At 41.2% G+C, this 16,727-nt stretch overlaps 1 protein-coding gene across 20 annotated transcripts in view; it reads left to right on the top strand.

The window, feature by feature from the left end:
• ABLIM1 (actin binding LIM protein 1) overlaps positions 1–16,727 on the top strand; it is a 1,283,500-nt gene that overhangs the window by 1,202,462 nt on the left and 64,311 nt on the right. For 7 of the 20 annotated variants that reach the window (XM_069611877.1, XM_069611886.1, XM_069611885.1 and 4 more), the window contains one exon: positions 1,232–1,357. The exons of 8 other annotated variants lie outside the window; for them this stretch is intronic. In XM_069611877.1, coding sequence (XP_069467978.1) covers positions 1,232–1,357 — 126 coding nt within the window. Of the gene's footprint in view, positions 1–1,231; positions 1,358–13,216; positions 13,232–16,727 lie in introns of all 20 variants that reach the window. 5 more of the 20 variants (XM_069611892.1, XM_069611882.1, XM_069611881.1 and 2 more) reach the window with 1 other exon arrangement.

The raw sequence follows: 16,727 nt of genomic DNA, 5'->3' as shown, positions 1-16,727 counted from the left end.
ATGTTGTTACCATTGTTCCCAATATCAGGATCCAAAGAGCACAGGTCTGTGGGTCCTGATGGTCAATCTAGATATTTACAAAAGTTTCAACCAATGTGGGTGAATGAATAATCAGGGGGGTCCCCCCTGCAATGAATAATACATAGTGATCAAGTGTCACATTGCAGACCTTTTCTTCCCCGCGTTCAACAGATATCCACCATGGTAAAATATGAAACTAAAATTTGGACTGAGCCAACGTTGCAGGCAAGTAAGTCTCCTCTTTCAGGAGCCTAGATTGGGAGATTGTTTGCAAGAAACCAATGTCTAAATTAAAATACCAGCATGGATGTGCTGAGCCATTTTAGAAGGAAAAATCATGGAGGCAAAAATACGTTGCGCGCTCACCACATCAAACGCAGACACCCACTTATTGTATACCTATTCCAAATTCTATAGGGTGTTTTCCCATATATCCACCATTCCTGCCTCTCCCCTGAGGTATTGTAAGATATTTCTTTCAAAGAATTGTTGCTAGTCTGCTTCCTTTAGTGGGTGCTGCCTCCTTCCCATGATCCTCATTGGCCCCTCCTTCTTTTCTCATATCCTCTTTCCTTATCCTCTCGGACACTTGCAAACTCTACTTTTCGCTGCATTGAATTAATTAAACGTTTCCCCTTCCCACAAGTCTCTCCCATTACACGTTCTTTAGTCGGATGCTTTTCCCGAAGGATAGCTTATGGAAAACGCCCCCTGAAATTGGCACGAACTACGCTGCTTTTGAGCGATCATGCACCGAAGCTTTGAACTAGTCTCCTGCAACAAAAAAGGAGAGGAGAGTGTAACCTCTAAACTAATGATAGATTTTGCTTAGCTCTACCTCAAGTCATCCTCTCAAACCTATACTTTGCATGTAAATTGCTTGGTTATAACATGAAGCAGAAATGACTATTAACGCTAACTGTTATGACATCAGACTGAAATGTTCAGACCGCGCTACCCGTATGAAATGTCGTGAGCTTTGTTTCAGGTTGATAACCCCCTGGACTTTTTTAACCTTTCTTTCTTCCTGCTTTTCAGCCTGTTAATTGTCAATGCTTTTTTACTTTGATTCCTCTTTTCCGCCTCCCGACCCCGTCTTATGTTCTGCTTTCGTTTTTTCTCTCTTTTCATTGATTTCTTTTTGTTTTGTTTCTTTTTCTTTATCCCCCCTCCCCCCATCCCACCCCTCCATGTTTCCTCGCTGCCGCAGAGCTGCTCTCTCCTGGTGTGCAGCGGGTATCACACCTGCGCACTAGCAGTTTCAGCTCCACCCACAGTGACTCTCGCCCTAACTCCCCCTTCAGACACCACCACCACTACATCCCCCATGTCAAAGGTAAGGAGACGGGCCTCTGTACCTAGCGCCAGTAATAAAGGGAGATTTGTTAGCGTTTGCAGAAAGGCTAATAGTTTGGATCTCCCGGATGTAACTCTGTAGCTGTCAGCATGTCTTCTAGCTGTGTCATTACACCTAAGGGGCACCCCCGAAATGACATAACACCTTTGCCTAGAAGAGCTATGTCATTTCCACCAGCCCTGTCTGGAGAGCGCGGAACTATATTACATATTATAAGTGGCCACTGACACTATCATTCACTATGAATAAAAACTCTTACGCTCACTTTTGTTTAAAAAGCATAGAAAATTAAAATGAAACATAATATATTTTTGATTTCAAATTCTTGTTGGTACGATTAAAATTTCTGTGGACGCAAATGGTTAATTCCTAATATTAAATGTGAGGGTATATATCTCCGAAAAAGTTCAGAAAAAAATGCGTGTTCATCAAATTCGTGATTAGATCATTTTTAAAATAACTACTAATTTAAATGAATTAAATTAAATTATCATTTAAATAAATTTTATTTCAGACCGTTTTTTTTGGGGGTGAGAGGAGATTTATAGTTTGAGTCAATAAACTTAATGGAAATGGTTGGCTAAGTAGTCAGACATACCCGCACCATTTTCTAATAACCAAACCTTCACACTTACTAAGCACATTCACTCAAAAAAATGGAAATCACACTTGGGCATTTTATTTACTCAAATCCCGGTGCACTGATGTTCTCACACTCCACAACTTATCTTCACTCACAGAACTCACATCCCAATTGTTCCTGATAGCTTGGTCCATGGTCTCCACCATAACTCTGTTACATATTTCCAACCTCCCATTGGTTTGGGGGTGTTAAAGTGCTGAAAACCTCCACTCATTCCCTACACTTTGGGCCTACTTCATCACTTTCTTGCTTCTAAACTGCACACCATTGTCACTTACTATACCCTTGGGGAACCCTTCTCTACTGAAAACACCCCCAAAGAACTTAACCACATTGCTCGTGCTGTCTCCATGAACCCATTTGGCCCGACCCATCCAGAACAATGGTCCACCATTACTATAAGAAATCTCCTCTCTGGCCCAAGTCTACTGTATTGGACGACAAAGTCTACTCCCAACTGCTCCCATGCCTCCTCAGGTTTAGGCACAACACACAACTCCTTCAGCTGTATCTTACAACCTTTGTCTGAATTCTGGCTTGGCCAACAGTTCCTCAGATATCTTTCCACCATCAAGACCATACCTGGCCACCAGTATTTGGCCCTAAGATTAGACTTGACCCCTGTCGAGCCCGATGACCCTAATGAGCTTTCTCTTTTAGCTCTGCTCTCAAACTCTTTGGTGGGACCAACTTATCAACCCTGACCAAAACGCCACCTTCCAGTGAACACTCCTCTCTAAACACTCTCTTCAAGCACAGCCTTGGCAGGCCACCCACAAGTCATGAACAAGCCATGAACTAGACAACCTCCGCAAGCACCCTGTCTTCTGAAAATTCCTCTATCCATTTGTCCTTGTCCTTGGAAATAGCATGTCTCACCACTGCCACTATGTCCTCCTCCACTTCTTCCTCTCCTGCTACCTTGTACGGCAATCGTAGAAATAAATCTGCAACATCTATTCTCACCACAGTACATATTTGACCACAAAATCCTAGTCCTGTAACCTCACGCTCAATCTTGCCAGCCTTGGCGTAGCCTTACACAATCCCTTAACAGTCAACAACTCCACCAAGGGTTTATGGCCTGTGAAAACAGTGAACCTACTTCCTCAAATATGTTTCCAGAAATGACACTGCCCAAGCACAAGCCAGCAACTCTCTCTCTATGACAGAATATCTACTCTCTTCATCTGTCACTGCCCTTGACGCTTAACAAATCACCCTTTCTTGACCATTCACTATCTGGGAAAGCACTGCGTCAAACCAACTCCACTGGCATCCACAGTAAGCTTGGTCTGTCTTCTGATGACAAACCCACCTAGCTCCACAAATGTTTCCTGTTATGACATTAAATAAATGCACACACTCTTCATCCCACACAAATCCACAGTCCTTCTTGGGCAATCTCCTAATTGGCTCCGTAATACTCGCAAACTCTCACACAAACTTACTGTAGTACTCACACAATCCCAAAAAGGATCTCTCTTCTTTATTGGTGGGTTCTGGCACCCTTCTTATGGCCTCCACAGCATCGACTTTGGGCCTGTAGCTGTTCCCACTCATGACATGCCTCAAGTACTCTACCTCACGGTTTTTGAACTTACGCTTGCTTTGTTCTTCCTTCAACTCTTTCTCAATCTTTGAAACACTTTCATCATGCTCCTTCTCTCACTTTCCATACACTATTATATTGTCCTGGTACACCATTATTTCCTTTAGTCCTTTAAGCTCATGCGTCATGGCCTTTTGGAACACTGCAGCTGCTGATGCTAAGCCAAAGGGCATCATCTTATATCGATACGTGGTTAACTCTGTGTAATCCTTTGTCAAGTTTATCTGGTGAAACGCATTAAATAGTTCCAACATTATGAAAATATCGGACCCATCATTACAGTTTAACATCACAGATATAATCGGCATAGGAAAATTGTCCATTTGGATGTTTCTGTTCAGATCTCTCGAGTCCACATAGATCCTGAGTTTTCCATTCTTTTTCACCGCTACCACAATGGCACTTACCCATTGCTATGATTCTATTTTCTCAATGGCCTCCTCTTTCTCCAATCTGTCCAACTCTGACTCCACTTTGTCCATTATTGCAAACGGAATGGGTCTGGCCTTCTTGTGAAGCACTGGGACCACATTCAACTTGAGGATGATTCTGTGTGCATGATTCCTTGAGCAACCCTAACTTGGATTGGAACACCTCAGTCTGTTGTCCCACTTTAACCTTTCCTGCATCAAGTTTTCCACCGTCCACATAAAGCATGGGCTCAGCTTCACATGGATCAAGTCAAATTTTAATCTTAGCTTAATCTCTCCAACCAAGTACGTTCACGCCTTTCTTTGCCACATATATATTTTACTCTGCTGTGCAGTTCTTAAACTGTACATTGCTCTTGATACAGCCAATGATATGTATTCTAGAGCCTTAAAACACCCCAGGGTTTCTTATATTGGGATGGTGTAACTTGGGTTTGAGCCCCTTGACCCTTAGTTCTTGCCACTTCTTTTGTGTAATTATGGTACAAGGTGAACAGCTATCCACCATCACTTTCAGTTTCCAATTTTTAGTAACTATTTCACAACTAGGGCACTTGAATCCTTGATGATTATCTTTGCGCAGTGCTGTCACCCTCTCATGCTCTGAGTCAGACTCATTTTGCACAATCGAGTCCCTCTTTTTATTCCTAGAAACCACTGCACAGTGACTTTTGACTTTGCATGCCACACATATCAGGCCAATAGCTAGGCAGTTTTTCTTTTTCGATGTTGCATAATGGCCTGCTCTCATGTTTGTTATCATGGCTCCTCTTCTTTGCTTCCCTCGGACTGTTGCACTTCCTTCTTCTTGCTCTTAATCTCCTTGGAGCATCTCTGAGTATGGTCAATCCTTTTCGCAATTGCTAATGCCTATTGCATTCACGGGTCTCCTACCATCTATAATCTCTCTTGAATTGCTGAGTCCTTTGTATGTATAATGATCTGATCTCGGATCAATTCTTTGGCAGTAATTCCTGCTCCAAACCGGCATTTAAGCGTCAGTTTATTTAAAGAGGATACGTAATCTTCTACAGTCTCATCCTCCTTTTACACCCTCGTATAAAAATGTAATCTATTGATCACGATGTTTGTTTCGGGCATGTAATAATTATCCAGCTGTCTACGTGCCCGTTCATGTGCGTCTTCGTCCCCGGCTTCTAGATCTGACAGTACTGGAAGTTCCCTATATTTGCACTGCCCCTCTGGACCAATGGCATGTAACAGGAGCAATCTCCTTTCATCTACAGTAAGGTTCTTTTGTTCCATGGTTTTGATGTTATGTCTCCAATAGTCCTGCCACTCTGGCCAATTAATGGCAGGTTGTCAAAAATGTGTGAGAAAGATTTTGGTATGCACTGTGATTCCTTGCATGGCCATATCTGTAAATTGCCTAGAACCATCTTAGAAATGCTCTTCAGTGCTTTACTATCTACTCAGGAGAGGTTACAATGTTCAGTCTTTCTTATGGTACTGTGACAAAGCAGCACTGTGACGAGGAAGAGGGCACTCTGTGGTATGTCGACACGGTACGTGTAAACAAATGTAAACAGCAGCAGACGTTTGCCTATTCAAAATGGCTGCACGCCTTCTGACATACAAATGTCCTTTCCTCCAGTACTCTGGTCACCGGTAGCAGTCTCCGAGCCTGCACATGGTCAGCAGCGGGCGTGCTTACCCAATAAGCTGAGATTCCAGTGATTTTGGGGGTTGTCCCCAGTTCATCCAGAGCACCTCAAACTGGCAAAAGGCCAGCCGTCCTGCGCGGGTTCGCACTGCCAGTGCTAGGATCGCATATCGATAAAAGATGTGTCTCCATCAAGGACATATGAAATTTGCAAATAGTGAGACACACAGGTTTATTAATCACTCCCGCAGCCCTCAGGTGCCCTGTCCAACTTCCACCTCCCTGTACAGCATCAGCCCTCAAAAACCCCTGCATCTGAATTCTACATTCTATCCCTGCGAGTCCTATTAAAGATACAACACAGAATTGTACTGAAGACATTTCATGCCTCATGAAAAGTCTCCGCTCCATCCAAGCTTGGCTGGCCAGCACATACCTGAAACTCAATCCCAACAAAATGGGCTTTGACCTACTAGGCTGACCATGCAAAGAAGAGGTCACCAAAGGGTGGCTGAACTACTTGTACCTTGATGGACCCACACCTCATTTGACTCCATATGCCAAATCAATCTGGTTGACATCAGCATTCTCTCTTTCCAGTAACATATATATATATATATCTTCTTCCCACCAGTGGTTTCACAGGCATAGAGTCGCACATAAGTTCGCCAAGGTCCAGATAAAGGTTAAAACTTATATCTTTATAACTTTTTCATAAAATCAGCAGTCCCAGAATTTTGCCAGAAGGTATGGTGGCATAACAACGATTGGTTTTGCAACGATCCGGTTGCTTGATCACATTACCCAACCCCTAGTGAGATACATTTAAATAAACAAAGGGATTGAAAGGAAAAAAAGAAAGCAAGCCAGCCATAGGTCATTGGACCATAGTCCTTCGTCACTGTTTGGCCTCTACAATCCCAATTTATCACCAGCCATTACCAGATACGTAAATCGTGACCGCCATATTGGCCTATCTAATGCTTATCGGACAGCACAAACTCATAAACATTTGCACATATCTAGACAATATATAAGTATGTTGTGCTTATTGGCTACATGTGTCACACACCCAAGTATGTCTTACATTAGTTATAGCGGTCCTCAAGCATAACATACATCACTGTTCGTTTTTAACATGTGGCACAGTGCCCGGAGAAGAACTAAATCCTGTGAATGACACAATCAACAAGATATATACATCTCTTGTTTAAAGTGCAATGTGCTATGTAAGATCATGACATTTACCAGACATTCGCCAGATAAAATAACAATATTGTAAAATATACATACGTGACTCGACCTTAGAATTATAAAGTGCTATGCTCTGTGCAAAGTCATGATATGCACGGATCAATTACAGGAATATATATATATATGTATGCCTGTTAGCAACAAGAACTTCTCCAGAATGTAAAACACTTCCTCCTACCTGTAGAAATCAAGCAAACCGCCATGTGCTGATCTGCATTGGCTAATTTGCATAGAATGTCATATCGCCCTCTTGGTGACCTCTAAACCCTCCCAATGTCTATGTTCCTAGGCCTTCTTCCCGCTGAAATAACCCAAGAATGCATGATATCAAAGTAGCTAGGAAAAAGCATGCATGCACACACACCTTTGCACCCACACTCACCTTATTTTGATTTCTCTATTCCCTCGGTTCCAGTTGTGACTTGAAGATAGCAGAATTTCTAAAGCCTCTGTTTGATTTCACAAAGCACACAACATTAGGATCCTCCTGTGTAATATGTAATATATTGTACTGGCCGCCTCCAGCCCACATCTCATTGATACCTCAATTGTAATAGACTGTGAATTTGATCCGGAGCAATGTGTAAAGACAAAATGTGCACGTTCATGCACGCGACAATGTTTTATCCATGGTCGTGGCGGGGATGGAGATTAGTTGAGGGAAATTGAGAAACACCAAGTCCTGTTTGTTTGACCCAATGAACGTAGATTGCAATTAAGTAGCAGGAATTTTGGTGTGAAAATGGCAAAAAATTGATCCATCTGTATGCACTGCAACATTTTGTGAAAAGTATAGGGGTTCACCTGAAACAGATGCTTTTCTAAAATGTTATGTTTCTGCCTATTGAAAGCCTCCAGTCTTGTTGTGTCTTGTTCACTATGGCTGCATGTTAGCAATGAATGTCCTCTGCCTGAACTGTGTACGGACTTTGATCACCAAAATCAGAATTTTTGTTAGGCCCTTTAGAGAAGGCCTTTCATTCAACCTCTTTTTTCCAAACAATAACATGTTTAGACCAGTTTAGAATAAAGCAGTGAAAAACATATCAGGACCTTTTAGAGGACAATCTGTTGATATAATGTAAACTTAGACAAAACAGATGGTATTAGCATAATTGACCTAGAAACATTTGACCTAAAACATTGGATTGAATTTCTTTTTACCTTTGTTTTGGTCAAATTTAATTAAATATATATATATGGGGTTGGGTAAGGGTATAGATTAGGTTGAGGGGAAGTGGGGGGAAGTTGCAGGGGGTCTACCCCCGCATTTTAGACCGAAAAAAGTCAAATAAATTTGATGAAATGTGATTAGGTCAAATTTTTTATGTCAAATAGACCCAAATCAACAACCCCACGAAGTTATAGCACTAGCTATGCCACAGCCATATTGAAAGAAAAAACATTCTAGGTAAAATTCTCTTTTCTCTAAACACATTTCAGTTGCGTTGTTTGTCCTATGTGGTGCTAGCAGGGAAAAACGGGGACTTGAAAGGGATCAGCTTCCGCTGCTTAGAGCCCGCTGAGCTTATCTACCACCGACTATGACTAAGGGCTTCAAAACAGACCTACCTACAACTAATGTGTCATTTCCACAATGGTGAGACAAGAGGGGGTGTGTGATGCACCAGGGGAGACAAATGTTGCTTCAATTATGATTTGTGGAATACAGATTATTGACTTTAGAAAACCTGAAAAAATTGCTCCCCTGTTGGTCCAGTCTTAAAGGTCCAGTTTTTAATACCTTGTATTGATTTGGCAGAAAATATGGTGTTCTATCAAGTCAGCCACATCAATAGTAACATGCACCAGCAGGATGTTTGGACATTTTCATGAATCGCCACATTCAAATCTGCGGATACAAACCCCTAAGTCCCCACATTTACTTTCAGAAGGCATCAATAATACGAAGGTTCAACCAGAAAACAGAGGTAACACCTGCAGTGTCTCAACACATTGCGGTCTCCTATAGACATGATGTCACAGTATTGGCATATTGTATAGAACTCTAATGGAACCTTCTCACACTCCAACAAGAAATAAACATTGTCCTGTACAAATCAACCCCATAGCGATATTAACCTACTATATGTAAAATGTGGTATCTGTTCAGCTTTCAGCAAAGCTGAAATCAATATCTCATTATATTTCAGTTTTTTTAAATATAGTCTTGCCTTCGAAAGTGTCAAGGTATAGTCTGTCCCCTTCAGTAATCATTATTTGATTTTGCAAGTGTATATTAAAGGGAATTCCGTTTGTTGTGTCTGACGGGTGAAAGCTTTAGCTAATAGGATATTCTTGTCCCTAGGTTTAGTGAAAACATTAGTTTGTAATTTCCTGTTTAAATAATACATTTCAACATCTAAATAATGATTATTCGAACACCTCTTCTGCATTAAGAACATAATCCTTGCACGAGTTTCATTTAGATATTGAACAACCGTTCTAACTCTTGGGAAGATCTCCCACGAATTTAAAAGATATCACTAATAAATTGCTTCTAGAATTTAAGTTGTGTATTCTACTGTTCAATCTGTGAAATACATTTGTTTTCCTAATGAAACGTAAATGAATATGAATTCGCTGGATTAATGTTAGTGAGTTTTGGGAGTTGGAACTTGTCGTTATAAGAATAGTGTTGAGAAAAGCATAAACCCATTTGAATATAGTTTAGTTTAAGGAAGACAGGCTTTATGGTTGCTGAAAGAAGGGCTTGTGAAGGACCCAAAACTTGTTGATTTATGACAGTATTGTGAAAGGACATATAAATGCAGTCAAATATTAAACACCAAGTATTAATGATGATGATGATGATGATGATGTATTCATCAGATGCTCATAGTTACATATTGAATAAGATAGTGGGCCTCATTCCGAGTAGGGCGCAAAGGGATACCGGGCACCGTTAAGGAAATCGGTGCCGGTAATCCCTTTGTGCCCTACTACGAGTTCCCTTAGCGGGTCCCTTCCTAAACGCCTGGTTTTACCAGGCATTAAGGACGGGACCTGCTAAGGGAAATCAGATCCAATAACAGTACCGCAAATTGCGGTACCGTTATTAGCTAACTCCCCCTTCCCATTGAGCCCTATGGGGGCTGAAATGGGAATGGGGAAAGGTTTGGTGAATGGGGACTTACCGGTCTCGCCAAGGTCAGACTGGACCCGTAAGTCCCCATCTCACCAAACCGGACACGGTACCGGTATGGGAGGTAGTCATGGCGCAGATAACGCCATGACTACCTCCATAATCGGAATGACGCCCAATATCTCTGGAAATCAATGAGTCAATTATTGTAACTGGGATAAGATGTAAGAAATATACTTGTCGCATATATAGAAAATATTGTTTGCACATTAAGTATTTTCTTAAAAAGGCCATGTGTTTTCTGGATCAGACTAAGATCACCGTGAATAACGTTACACATTTTAGAAATAGTAAGTTGCTATCACTAGCAGATAGATTTGTACAAGAAGAGTTTCATTCCTCAGACAGAGCGCCAGAAAGTTCCATCAGTGTTCCGCTGGACATTCACTTGGTATAGTTAGGTTTGAGCTTCATATGTCAGAGGAGCTTTTCTTATTGTACTCCAAATTTATCGGAAGCCGGGAAATCTTAATTATGTTTACAGACTTCGTTGTGCATTGCCAATCTATTTAATCTACAACCATGGCATACTGCCCCCTCTGCCCAATTAAAGGATGGGACTGGACAACTCGGTCATTTTGTGTTGGACCCACTGCTCAGGCTTTAGACACACTGAAGTGAGATGATTATGAGAAAGGTACTCCTTTAGTTTCCCGTTAACCTGCTACATCTGTGTTTCAATTCAGGGCATAGGGAATTGGGGTTTACTATGGTGCAATCAACTTGCCTCTACCCAGATGTTCTGGACTACAACTCCCATGATCGCATACCATTCACTCTGCAGGCTAGCACTGATGGGAGTTGTAGTCCAGAAGGTCTGTAGAGCCAAAGGTTGCAGACATTCGACTTAAAGAGTCTGGATAAGAAACACAGAGCCTTAGTGAACCACTGACAGAAATTCAGGCCTGCATGAAAAGCTAACTATGTGAGCCAATATTTTTGTACACCTTTTACTTTATACATGAAAGGAATCACAACAGACGGAAGACTTGGGGCCGTTAAAAGAGAGGACCTGTGCAGTAATGGGATTTCTGACTGCTTCAGTGGATCTGATTGTTCAGTGAAGACAGTACTATACCTACTGTTTTCATTGTTTGCTTTTTAAAGTTTCAGCCAAATTCTGATTTCATTCTGGATTGTCTCTCTTGGAAAAGGCTTATGTTCCTACAAAGGAAATAGGTCCTGGTTTACGATTCATTAGAATTTGGAGTGTTGCTTGTTCTTGGAATTTGGGGTGTTGCTTGTTCGATCGAAGGGAGATATGTTATATGCTTTCATTGAGGAGTTTATACCGGTGTGGTTTAAATAACTCCCAGGGAGGGATGCATCAGTGGTACAGCCAGTTTACGCTGGGATGTTTCCATGTCTGATGGTAGAAATTAATAGGAGAGCTTTATTCAAGGGCTGCATTCTTGTTTATGGCAATCTTTAATCTTTAAAAACTCAGATAAAAAAATTGAAATTAAAAAGTAAAGTGAATTGCTCAAGAGCAGGAGTCTGCAAAATTTGAATGTCCAGATGTTTTGGACTACATAACCCATGCACCCTAGATAACATAGTCAATGATGAGGAATCATGGGAGTGGTAGTCCAGGACACCTGGAGAGCCATAGGTTGAAGATACCTCTGCTACTATCATCTAATGAAGTTGTCTGTAGGACTTTAAATATTGTCTGCATTGTACATTCCCTGTATAGTATTGTCATCTAGCCCAATAAAAGGTATCAATTCCATGCAATTTTCTGATTTGGAGAAATTCAGTGAATATTTACCCAAAGGTCTGTCTATACAAAATTATGAACTAATGCATGGTCAAAACCTCCATAAACATGCAGTGGCCATTCAAGACCCACATTTACAAATCTCCTAGACTCTAAGATCCTTATTAGAGAAATAGCATTTCCTGAAACCAAGCAGACATCCTTGAAATCTGAAAGCACAGTCACTAGCCCATAATGTATTCCTTGGGAGAGTCTCAGTCTACAGTAGAGAAGCTTATTGTATTCTCCCCTGGGGGAGTAAAGTAGTACACAACACAAAAACAGACATGTTTCTACTCCTCACTAGACTTGGGCAAAATATTCCCCTTTCAGCGGTGCTTGTTGTTTTCAAGCGGTTCCATGCAAGACACGCAGTGTCCACTTTCAAGGTGTCCACTAGAAAGGATTTGCAGGTAGAGAACATATCTGTGTTGCAAACATCTGCACTCTCCTTGACGTCAATAGAATGTATACAGTTTCTTTAAGATCTTAATAAAATACCCCAGGAATAAACAAGGTTGGATTTCATTACCCTGTAGGTTTCCCATATCTTGCATAAAAACAAGATATTGAGTGTTAAAAATGTCTTCTCGGTTTCCTACATTTTATTAGTTCCCCCAATGTGGCTTTACATTCATATCCAGGATTCCAGTTGCGCTTGAATTATGCGCTGGACAATGTTGCTCTTAGATTGTGAACAATGCAGTATTGGTTATGAAGTTCTGCAATGTAATGTTTTAGTTTGACTCAAAAAGATATTAGTACATAGAAAGCGGGCATTATTTTTGGATAATTGAACTGAGTAGCAAGATCCAGCAACAACGCTTCAAAGCTCTCACCTGGTACTCTAAATTATCTATGTAGTCCTGGCTGATGTCAGACCCCAGTCAATGCCTTCAAATCCATTAATCTGGTTTTTAAATAGATTAGTGTAAAGGCAGCTCTATCTAATGACACAATTGATGTCTGTATCAATTAAGAGTATTTTTTTTTCCTAAGCGTGGCTCTCTTTTACTTTATGTGGAAGCTGTGTGGCCGCAATGCTTGTGCAAAGGTGTTTCAAGAGTGGCGTGTGCTTAATCAGAGATGGCCGGGTTTTGATATGTTCCCCCGCCCGAAGTGTGCCTGTGCATGATTGATTGAGCATGAGTAGAATGTCTGCCCAGATTTCAGAATGTCCCTTGACTGGTTTATGAATAGTCTGGGAGTGCTGTTGGCATTGGTGTGGCAGTGGCATGTGTCGGCGAGGGTGCTTGCTGGCAGTGACGTCAGTGTACCTTACATGGTCATCCGCCATTTCATCCCCGTAGTTTCTCTCCTCCCTGACCTTCTCTGTATCTTGACTCCTATTATTTTGCTCTTCCTTACAGGATCCTTTTTCATAGGTATGTGACTTCCCTTTCCCCACCCTTCACCCTTCGCCCTCATTGCTTTGGCTGCTGCTGCTTGTGTTGCACTTATATTTTGCATGCCCTGCTGCTCAAACAAATGATTTGTTTGTCAGTGAAAGATTATGTGAAGAATTCTCCATAGAACAGCGTCGGCCATTCTTGGGGCCTCTTGTACAAATTTTCAAAACTAATGGTTGATGTTATGGAAGTTCTAAATTGCTGACAATGAGGACATGCGGGAAACATTTTAGACTTTTTAAAATGTATTAGCTGTTATTAATTGATTGTTTTCTGTTTATATAGTTCATCCCACATTGAAACAAATGTAGAATTCTATTTGCAATGAATTGATATATAGTTTGTTGGTTACAGGGCCAGGTTGAACCAGCCTTTGGGTGTGAGAGACAACTTTCCATACATACAGTACTTGTTACTCAGTAACGCTGCACATTAGTTGTTTCTTAAAACAGTCCTCTTTCCACTTCTACAGGGAATCACTATAAAAAAACATAGTATGGCGCGTCCGCGCCTCAGGCGTGCCCAAGGCAAGCCTGAACACAGTAAGGGGAGACCGCTTCCGCAGGATCGCCCAAGGCAAGCCTCTCTGCGCCTGTCTGTGCCAAGTTCAAGCCTACACAGGAGGATATTGCCATTACAAAACCAGTTTCAATTATGAGGTTTGATACTTTTTTGAATAACTTCACTACACAATCTTCTTTGGAGGAAAAGGTAATGGACACCCTGAAAGCACACAATCTTTAAAAATCTCTACAAAAGCAAATTAATCTCAACCCGCCCTGCCTAATTAAGGTAAAAACCACACATTTACGCTGTCTTTAGTGAATGCTAGATCAACAGTAAAAAAAAGCAGGTTTCAAGGTCTGATAATGAATCTCAATTCAGATGTCAGGCTGATCATGAAAACATGTATCAGAAATGACGACTCCAATCCACAAGTTAATTTCGAAATCACGATCAACTAAACATGGGGGTTGGCCTAGAGGTAAAAAATGAACACAAATTGAACATTTCCTGGCATCCACATACAGCATGGATGGAAGCGCTCGCCCTGATATAGAGACCCCCAGGTCCCAAAAGAAATCTTGTGGATGAACTAGCAGATGGTTGTCCAACTTTGGGCCTCGAGAGCCGGAATCCTGACGGGTTATCAGGATATCCCTCATGAATATTCAAGAGGAAAAATGTGCATGCATTTAGAATCATTGTATGCAAATTGATCTCATGAATTTTAATCAGGGTATCCTGAAAACCCAGAATTGGACAACCCTGACTAGAAGATATGATCACTGATCTTTCTGATAAAAATGGCAAATGTTAATCTTGGGTGACTGCAGTTATTGAACAGAAGTTCCCACAGAACCGGCAATTAGATATCGAATAGACTGAATACGAGAATTAAGTCTGACTGCACTAAATAAATACCCAACCCATATGGCAGGACACACTTCTGGAACAAATCTTTGCTTGGTCTACAGCGATTGGGATTGGTCAACCCATGCATTTCTCCTGGTCGACTATCTGGACATACCTTTCTCAATTCTGGCATCCTCTCTAAAAAACAAGACCTTAGCTTATGCCAATTGATAATAAATCAACATTGAAAACAGATTACAAAAGAATCTATCCAAAACAAAATCCCTCACACCCAAAGGCTGGTGCAACCTGACCCTGTAACCAACTAATAAAAAAACTATACGAAAAAAGAGACACTTTAGTGACTTGAAGGAAGTGGATCACGATGCACTTAAATAGCTATTGAACACTGGTACAGGTTCATCTCTTGACCCATACTTCCCAATCTAGCCAAAATAGTTTCCCCACATTTTCTGTACGATATCCTCTGCCTATTAAACTCTTAAGCAGTGGAATTTTCCAAAATAAATGGACATTTTTAACAGTTAAACCCCTCTTTAAAAAAAAGTCTACCTTGGACCACAATGATCCAGGGAATTTCAGACCTATTTCACAACTCCCTCTAGTCTCCAAACAACTGGAAAGAATGGTAGTTTCACAGACACAAGAGTTTGTAGAAATTATTTAATTACTACAACCAGTTCAACATGGTTTTAGACCATCCCACAGCAGAGAATTGATTACCATGGTAATCCTGGACTACCTTCGACAAAGGGTGGATCAGAAAGGCTTGCGGGCTCTGATCTTATTAGACTTCTCGGCTGTCTTTGATACTGCGGGCCATCAAATTCTACTGTCAAGACTGGAAGAATATAGTTTCCAAGGCACAGTAATCAAGCGGCTTCTATTAATTTCTTAGCGATCAATTGCAACTAGAGCACCTAGGTTCTCATCACAACCATACGTTGCGGGATGCGGGGTACCACAAGATTCAGCTATGTCAATTCTTCTTAATCTCTTCTTACGTTCCCTAATGTATATGATTCGTAGCTAACGCCTAGACATCTACAAATACGCATATGATACTTGGATCGTCTTTGATCTTGATCTAATCAATGACGTACGGTCTGATACGAGAGACTGTCTCACTGCAATTAAAATGTGGAAGGACGGCAATCTTTTAAAAATGAACCCAGACAAGACAAACATCTTAATAGTCAATATGAATCCCTTGCTTTTTGCCTAACATCTTTGGCCAAGGCCCAGAACCTAAACATAAAATCAAAAACATAGGCATAATTAACCTTAAACAAGCAACTGGGTATAGTTACAAAAACAAGTATCTTTCTTATTAGAAAAATCAGACACTTGCTGCCATTTACACACCAAGTTATGGTAATAAACTCATTTTTTCCCTCTAGATTTGATTACAAAAACAGTATTGTTCTGATAACCAGATTGCAGAGGATCCAGAATATGGCAGACAGAACCTTATTAAAGCTTATGAAATGGGACCACATATAGCTGGTACTAGATTCCCTGCACTGGTTACCAATAAAAAAGCAAATCATGTTCAAATGTTTATTCATTGTGTTTAAAAGTCTGAACAGACGTGTTGCCACTCCACTTGACAACCAGATTTAGATGGTACACCTCAAGTGCTGCCTGGGACCAGGCAACAAAAGATTAGTAAATACTCCACTATACAGTAAAGAAAATCAAGATGGCCGTTCCTTCTCTGTGCAAGCTGCCACACGATGGAACTCAAACCCACTATCACTTCGGAAAGAAACAAGCCTTATGCCCTTTGGCAAAAATGTGAAAGCCAGCCTTTTTGGCCTTCTCTAGGAATACATTTCTCTGCTCTATCTACCCGTTACTTGCTATCCAACAGTGCCAAGATGCTGTCGGGTAACCGTTCCACTTAATAAACCCTCTCCATACAAATACAAATGCCCTCAAGTTCAGTGCCCTGGTATTCCAATGTCTTCCAGTGGTTTTTCCATGCAGTGCTCGGGTTTCACACTGCTTACAAGTGAGGTGGACCATCACCAGTGCTCTGCCAGGCGGTGTGTGCTCTGGTCTCTCGCTCTCTGCCGCTGCTCTACCATCCACT

Source organism: Ambystoma mexicanum, chromosome 8 (assembly GCF_040938575.1).
Source record: "Ambystoma mexicanum isolate Mex_15411 chromosome 8, UKY_AmexF1_1, whole genome shotgun sequence".
Classification (NCBI taxonomy): domain Eukaryota; kingdom Metazoa; phylum Chordata; class Amphibia; order Caudata; family Ambystomatidae; genus Ambystoma; species Ambystoma mexicanum.
Note: the sequence above shows the minus strand (reverse complement) of the source record. Positions and strands in the feature narration are given on the sequence as shown.